Here is a 7943-nt window from a genome sequence, read left to right as displayed (position 1 = left end):
GTCATGACTTACCTTTAAGCTTCAACACAACCGTTACATTTCAAACTGTAGACCCGTTTTAACCCACCGTGCTGGGTTGTTGCTAAAAAAATATGAAAATTATAACCCAGTGTGTAGTTACCTTTCTTCTTTAACTATGTACAATTTTCTTCTTTATTTCTGGATAAGTATTTTTAAGAAGCAAAGGTGAGAGTTGCTCAGGTGAGGGGAGGATACTCGTGCGTGAGGGGCGTGGCTACTCTCATCCATTAAAGTGCTCGTGCTAGTAGTTGATTGCGTTTGACCTGGGGAGTGTCTGATGACTTTCTCCAGCAATGGACGCCAGTTGATTAAGCTTTCATCAGCTTTAATCTGGTATTTACTTACCGGTACGTACATCCAAAATGAAGTTATTTTTCTGTCTCTTAACGTTGCTTTCCTCCTGGTTTTCTGATAATCGGTGATGTGGACTGACTTTAAATTATTCACTTTTTTGGGAGCAACACATTTCAGATTTATTAATGTCAGTGTATTTTCACTATAATTTTGGACAATTGTGGAGTTAAATGTTTTGTCTCAAACGGCAGAACTCGAAAAATGTAGTGATCTCTATAAACTTATTTGATTGCTCGGTCTTTTTTGTAAACAGTGGAATTGCTGTGCGTTAAAGTCGTCATGTATAAAGTATTTTTTTTTTTGCTAGTGTAATTTAATATAAATATAAAAAATAATGCGTTTAATAAAGATGTGTATATAAGCATGTAAATAACCCAATGTGCAGGATATATGATGCTCACGTCAAAAGTACTTCTTTAAATGTTGGAATTGTTGCTCCTCTTACATCTGAAAATTAGATTAAGCAGCCAGTAGAGTTTAAAAGTAGAGACCAAAGTATGTGTGATATGCAAATTGTCTTTATGCCTGATAATGTTAATCAAATTGTTTGTTTAACTCCCTGTTAAAGTTCCTGTGCAAATTGGTCTTGTAAAGTATTATCTGACTTTGTGGCTTGCTCACACGGCTTCTTCAAATAAGCAGCTTGCTCTTCCTGTCTAAGTGTTATCATTGGAAATTCATATGTTTGCTATTTTTAATTCGGGACATTTGGTTGCATCCACTGTATCCAACAAACAGGCTTAATGGTCCACCATCTGGTCCTAAATTGTCGCTTTACTTATGTTATTGATGGTAGAAATCTTGGAAGTTATTTTTCAGAAGTTAATTTCTTGCTTCTGTAGATATTCTGGACTAGTTTAGCACATCATTTGCCTCTCACTGTTTTGTATTTTTATTTAGATTTTTTATATTTCTCTCAGATCCCTCCAGCCAGTGAACTGGATTTGTGGCCATTGGACGTCCACTTTGTGTCCTCCAATGGATGGAGCTCCAGTTGTAACCACGGCACCTCTACCTTCTCTTCCTCCTGATGTGTCCAGGTGCTTTCAAAATGAGACCTCACCCTTCAGACGTACCACCCTGCCCCTTTCTCTGGGCCCTCCACCTCCTCCTCCTCCCCCTCCACCACCACCACTTCCACCCCCTCCACCCCCACCTCCTTCACATTTGGGGGACCCCTTCACCCGGACTGTCCAACGGCGCTCAAAAATGCGTAACTTCAACTGGGACGCCATCCCCAGGCACAGCGTGTTGGGCAAGCGCAACGTGTGGACAGCCCAACGCAATCTTGAGAACTTTGAACTGGACACTAAGCGCATGGAGGAACTTTTCAGCCACAATGAGCACCATGGTTTGGTCCGTAAGGGTGGGACGGTCAGAAAAAGTGTGTGGGGCCTTTCGCAAATCACTACAGATTCAGAGAATGTAAGTGCCTTTACTTAAAAGTAACATATGTATAGATAAATGTATAGCGAGCCGCTACTGGGACAGTTGTTAAGCTGAACTTTGTAAAGCTGAGGATTTGTCATTAATAACTAGTCAGATACCTACAGTACTTTCCAGTGAGGCCCTTTGGCTGGGACAGCACTGCAGGGTTGACAGACAGCTCAGATGTCATCTCTTGTGTATCAAGATTCAAAGTTTAGTAGCAAGTGGGTGAATTAAACATGACATGTAGTTCTCGTTAGTGGCCTCATTTGTGTCTCTCACCCTTCAAAAGTTCAGGCTAATGATCTGGAGAGGTGACTCCAGTACTTATGCTCTGTTAAAGCTTCAGAATTGGTCCTACTGTCTTCTCAGACAGTAGAAGCACAACAAGATTATTAGCTATGCTTGTTTATTTTCCAGTGCATTGTAGTTTAACCAACTTTTCCCAGAGGTCATTTCATAGCATTCATGTCATGTCATGTTCATATCAGGTCAGGCCATTTCACTAGAGGTCATTTCACAGCTCAAATAAAAATAAAATGTCTAGATGACACGCTTCAAATGTCCTCCATTAAGACATATTACATGCCAGACTCGGGTATTAGACCAGAGGTATTAAAAATGAATAAACACAATAACATTTCCCCTTCAAAAGTATTTAAAATTATGCTGCATATGCAAAGTAATAATAATTTTGAAATTTAAAATGAATCTCTCATTATAGTGTTCTGAGTTAAGTGCTCGTCTGCACTATTGTTACACATCTATTTCAGGAACATACTATTTGTTAGGAAGTTATGTTGAGAAATGTTGAACTTTTCACAACAATGTAGGCTCATGTCTGTTTGATTCCACTTCCATCTTTCTTATACAATGAATGGTGCATGTTCAGCATCATGCTTCCTACATTTTATTTTTAGTTGCTGTCACTGAATACAATATGCTATATTCAGGGAAGACTTTCCCAGATTATGAGAAATTGACACCATGTGTCTGTCTTTTTTTAGGTATCAATTCTCAACTCTAAGAAAAGTATGAGTATTGGGATTTTGCTAAAACAGTTTAAAAGGTAAGTTATAAAATTAAATTGTCTGTTTTCCTTAATTCCTAATTACATAATTCACAATAATGTTTTTGCATCTCTTCAGCAAATCTTGTACATGTACTATGATTGCCTGGATAGCAAGGCAATCTAAACTGAGCATCTAGAAGAACATTAACATTTAAAAACATCTCGTCTGTGGTTCGGTGCACTTCTCAGGCAACCGAAGGACATTGTAGATGCTGTCAGGCACGGAAAACTGTGCTTTGCTTCCGGGAAACTGAAGGAACTCAACAAGCTGTTGCCTGATGACTTGGAGGTAAACTGGATTTCTCTATATGACTTCATTGTGCTATGCTATAGTTCTGTTTTTAAAGGGTTCGTTCGCCCAAAAATAAAAGTTCTGGCATCATTTACTCAAGTTGTTCTAAAACTTTGAGTTTCTTTCTTCTGCTGAACACAAAATAAGTTATTTTGAAGAATGTTGGTTAACCAAACAGTTTCTGGTCCACATTGACTTACATAGTATTTTTTAATACTATAGAAGTCAACTGTTTGGTACAAACATTCTTCAAAATATCTTTTTGTGTTCAACAAAAGAAACTCATACAGGTTTAGAACAACTTGAGGCTGAGTGAATAATGGTGGAACTTTGATTTTCGGGTAAACTGTCCCTTTAACACTGCTTATGTATTGACACGTTCCAGACAAAGAAGCTGATCTCATTCAATGGAGATTTATCTCAGCTAAATGATGCTGACCGTTTCATGGTGATGCTGGTTCAGGTACCAGGGTGAGTTTTTCTGTCATTGTTCAAAGCATGTGAAAGGCCAATTTCTATGATGTTTTTGGGGGAAATCCAGTGGGAACACATTTATATGTCAACCGCTAATTTATATGGGCTTTAGCTAAAAAGCTGCTAATAATTCTGTGACTTTATTTGTTTTCAGATATAAAGTGAGATTAAAGAGCCTGCTCCTCAGAGAGGAGTTTTTTCCTTTTATAGAGGAGATCAAGCACTCCATTGCTGTCATGACAACCGCTGCTAATGGTACTTCAAAAAGTCTAAGACTACCAGTGAAAATGCTTAATTTTTTTCACTAGAAATTTCACTAGCATATGAATTTAACTGAAAATTGGTTTATGTTTGTGTAAAACCTCATGATCATGTTCTTTAGCATGATTTGAAAATGGTCCAGAGAGCATATTGTGCTTCAGTGGAAGCAAGAACATTTTACAGTCTGTACAAAGTTCAGCATTCTAATATGCTGATTAAGTGCTCAAGAAACAATTCTTTTTTTCTTTGTAGAACAGCATTTATATGAAATCACATTATTAATGTCTTTACTGTTATTTGTGCTGTAAGTGTTGATTTCTTTAAACAACAAAAAACTGACCCCAAACTTTTGTCTACCTATTAGAGTTGCTGGCATGTGATGACCTGCATTCAATCATCAGACTGGTGCTGAAGGCTGGCAACTACATGAATGCCGTGAGTGTCACATGGTCTGTTCTGGGCTGCATTTCGCAAAAGCATTGTGAGCTAAGTTTATCATAAAGACCATTGGTGGTAATGGTTCTACGATCAACTTAGTCTTACATTGCTTTTGGGAAACGCAGCTCTGTTTGTTATAAATACATTATTCCTGAGTGTGAACTACAGCTGGAGCAGATAAATGACTTTTGCTGCATCTTGTTCAGGGTGGCTATGCAGGTAGTGCTATTGGCTTCAGAATGGCATCGTTGCTCAAATTGGTGGATACTAAAGCAAATAAACCTGGCATGAACCTTATGCACTATGTGTCCATGGTAAATTAAGTGATCACACTTTTCACGGCCATTACTGGATGTTGATTCCTTAAATCTGTTTAAAAAAATTGATACAGTGACTGTTGATCATTTTCTATTAATTACAGCAAGCCCAACAGATTGATGAAGCTTTGCTGCATTTCCCTGAACAGCTTCAACACATTGGAATTGCTGCAAGGTAGGTAGAATACATGTTCTGTAATGTATAGGAGATGCATTTAGGATTAAAATGCCACTTTGTTCATAAATTCAATATAGGATCCAAAAGCAGGAGGTGGAGATGGACTTTCAAAAGGAGTTGGAGAAAATGAGGGAAGCAAAGATGGAGGCTAGTAAACAGCCCGATGTACTACATCAGATGGAATCATTTCTTTGTGTAAGATTTTTTGGTTTCCATGTAACCTTCAAGAAAGTTTCTTCAACTGAAATTGCAGTGTAATGTCAGGTGATTTTTATAATTAGCATAATAGGCAAAACAGCATGGTGTATCAGTATTCTGGGAATAACATGTCTGCTCTTGTACAGATGGCAGACATTCGGCTTGCGGACGTGGAGGCCTCCCTTCAGGAACTAGACAACATCAGTACCTCTGTGGCAGAGTACTTCTGTGAAGACCCAGACGCATTTAAACTAGAGGAATGTTGCTCTATCTTTCATTCCTTCTGTGAGAGGTTTGAGAGAGCTACACAGGTAAAATGTCATGTCTTATAAGGGCAAATGCACAGAACTTTTATTAGCAGGGTGGTGCCACATGGGTGTTACACACAAAACATTTCAAATATTTGCATTGCATCCAATTTCTGTTGCATATTGTTTAAAAAATGTGTTCTGGTATCAGATATGAAATTATTTGTTAGCCTATGATGAATTGAATTTGTTTGCACAACACATTTACCTTGATTTTGCATAGTTTTGTTCATGTTTTATTTGATCTCTGTCATGCTCTTTATTATTAACACACAATGTTAAAATGCGTTTATCACATGTTTATATTAGTTTTAAATGTAATTGATATATTTACGTTTTTTTTTATATATATATTTTAAGTTTTAAGGCCTGGGACTGGGAGAAGGGTAAAACCAAAAAATCCGGTTACAATAAGGCATTTAAAAGTAGCACAAATAAATAAAGACTTGGAAAAAAAAGTTCATCTGTTGTCCATCTGCAGGAAAACCGTGAGCGAGAGGCGGCCGAGACTCGCAAGCAACAGCAGAGAGAAAGAGAAATGCTGACCAGAACGACTAAGCGCCGATCCACCACCACATGTTCCAGTCGGGATGTGAGAGATGAAGCCTCTGTTTTAGAATCTGTCCTGACCAGCTTTCTCAGCCATCGTCCTTCTCGTAGAAGGCTCGGTGGGATCAAACCAGTCACAGACAGCCCCATCAAGAACAACCGCCCTCAGGTCGAGGAACGTGAGGGTGGAGGGGATCTGGACAGCCCTGTGGAAACCAACGAGGAGAAATTTGAGATCTCGAGAATGCAAAATCCAGAATACATCTGCCAGAAGGAGGAGCTTCCACCTTGCGCCGTTAATGATGTTCAGCGGGCACGTGCCGCATCCAAAAGAGGACAGTGCATTGTTGATGATCTGATTCCTGAAAGCAACGACCATAAGGAAGGTGGGTGTAGCAACAACTTGATCAAACAAGAGTTTGTGGCGACTGAAGCGATGGATAAAGTAGAAGTGGAGGAGACTGGAGACATGGATAAAGTAGAAGTGGAGGAGACCGGAGACATGGATAAAGGAGGAGGAAGAGATGAGAACAACGAGAAAACAGAGGAGGCAGACAAAATGCCTGAGCTCTCCGGCAAGATCTTCCAAATTCAGATTTGCGGCGGCCTGAGTGGAACCATTACACCAGATCGTTCCCGCACCTCTACCCCTCGGCAGACGAATGTAAAAGAAGTGGATCTGGCCTTGCAGAACGGACTGGGAGGTCTAGGCTCTCCATGGACCATCCTCAGCCCTCGTATATCTCCCCATAACACGCCCCACCGCAGACACTCCTTCTCTGTCTCCAGGGTGGACATCCTTGATGATGGGGTGTGGGCGTTGCCTGACACACCTGTACGCGACAAGCCCTCTTTCTCTCATAAATCCGGTGTGGGGACATCTTCATTACCAGACTGTCCTTCAAAGCGAACTCCAGCACACGGGACGTTTATAAGGTCTGCATCACTTCCTGATGAAAAAGAGCCGGCATCTAACTTCAGACTGGGACAGATCTTTCAGAGACGCAATGGACAGGAGCTTCCTCCAGATAAGAGACCAGAAAGCTCAGGACTTGTATCTTTCTTTCGACGCTTCGGGGAAAGAAACAGGGCAGGAACTGTTGGTTAAGAAGCCATGGCATGGCCTACAGAGGTTTTATACTTCAGGATTTTACTCTGCCGTAAAATATTTGATGAATGTAGACAATCGGGGACTTGTCTTACAACTTTTTTTTATTTCTTTTATTTATATTCTGCAAAACTACATAATGTGTGCTGATGTTGATGTCTTAATAGTTTATTAGTTTTTGGTTGAAGTCTTCAGCATTGTTATTTCTAACAAGCTGATTGTATTATTTTACAACACTGAATTTCAGGGACTGAAATGCGTTTTATTTTTGTTCTTTGTCTTTTTAAAGTCTGTCTTGTTTGTATGTAATAAAGTGTGGATTCCACCTTTAAAGCATTTGTTGTGTGTGCCTTCCCCCTTCAACTAGTAATACAACAGTGACGGCAAAAAGTTGGACACTTAAGCCACATTTAAAGTATCAAAGCATTATTGAGACAATGATGAGGCTTATTGCAAAAGCAGTGGATCTCAAACAGAGGGCCAGAGTAAACAAGATGACAAAATGATTTAATAAAAAAAAAGAAAATTGTAAATTTAAATATTTGTTTTACTCAGAACAGCGCCATGACATACAGTATGAAAGCAAGGCTGTGAGTTTGAGCGATTAGACTTACCATGTTTTCAATCGCATCCACTGTAAATTTTCCACAGCTCATGTTTTCTGGGGATTTTTTTTTTTGTCTACTGAAGTGTCTTGGAAGGGTATTTTGCAGCAGCAGAACAGTTCAAAAACACATTAAATAACTGAACACTGAAGAGCAATGTCTATCCCTCACAGCCTCTCTGTCATCCCCCTTTAAAATCAAAGAGATGGTGCTGCATGGGGGCCTTCTAGTCAAAAAGGTTGAAAACCACTGTGTTAACGGGGTGGTATAATGCCCTTTTCACAAATATGTCTTTGATGTCCCCAGAGTGTGTATGTGAAGTTTTAGCTCAAAATACCCC

General features: G+C 39.5%; 1 protein-coding gene across 3 annotated transcripts; it reads left to right on the top strand.

Annotated features, from left to right (window-relative positions):
- Positions 1–199: 199 nt before the first annotated feature.
- Positions 200–7497, top strand: fhdc3 (FH2 domain containing 3). Of its 3 annotated transcripts, none has more exons than XM_081354034.1 (12): positions 200–368; positions 1296–1800; positions 2811–2872; positions 3065–3164; positions 3553–3638; positions 3796–3896; positions 4267–4337; positions 4547–4654; positions 4762–4832; positions 4913–5030; positions 5180–5344; positions 5823–7497. In XM_081354034.1, the coding sequence occupies exons 2-12, from the start codon at positions 1354–1356 to the stop codon at positions 6996–6998; spliced, it is 2505 nt and encodes an 834-aa protein (XP_081210160.1). In that variant the 5' UTR covers positions 200–368; positions 1296–1353; the 3' UTR covers positions 6999–7497. The 3 variants fall into 3 exon arrangements, with proteins under 3 accessions (XP_081210160.1, XP_081210161.1, XP_081210159.1); XM_081354033.1 differs by lacking the exon at positions 200–368 and adding an exon at positions 377–439 and having other exon boundaries at positions 5823–7446; XM_081354035.1 differs by lacking the exon at positions 4547–4654 and having other exon boundaries at positions 276–368; positions 5823–7446.
- The last annotated feature ends 446 nt before the right edge of the window (positions 7498–7943 follow it).

This window comes from Scardinius erythrophthalmus (genome assembly GCF_964197995.2).
Source record: "Scardinius erythrophthalmus genome assembly, chromosome: 23".
NCBI lineage: Eukaryota > Metazoa > Chordata > Actinopteri > Cypriniformes > Leuciscidae > Scardinius > Scardinius erythrophthalmus.
This window is presented reverse-complemented; position numbering and strand designations above follow the sequence as displayed.

What these genes read in the sequence shown, in the direction of transcription:
- fhdc3 (XM_081354033.1), top strand. Translation starts at nt 384, where the DNA reads ATGAAGTTATTTTTCTGTCTCTTAACGTTGCTTTCCTCCTGGTTTTCT. An exon ending in TTATGCACTATGTGTCCATG is followed by an intron (nt 4,655 to 4,761) that starts GTAAATTAAGTG and finishes TATTAATTACAG; the next exon opens with CAAGCCCAACAGATTGATGA. An exon ending in GGTTTGAGAGAGCTACACAG is followed by an intron (nt 5,345 to 5,822) that starts GTAAAATGTCAT and finishes GTCCATCTGCAG; the next exon opens with GAAAACCGTGAGCGAGAGGC.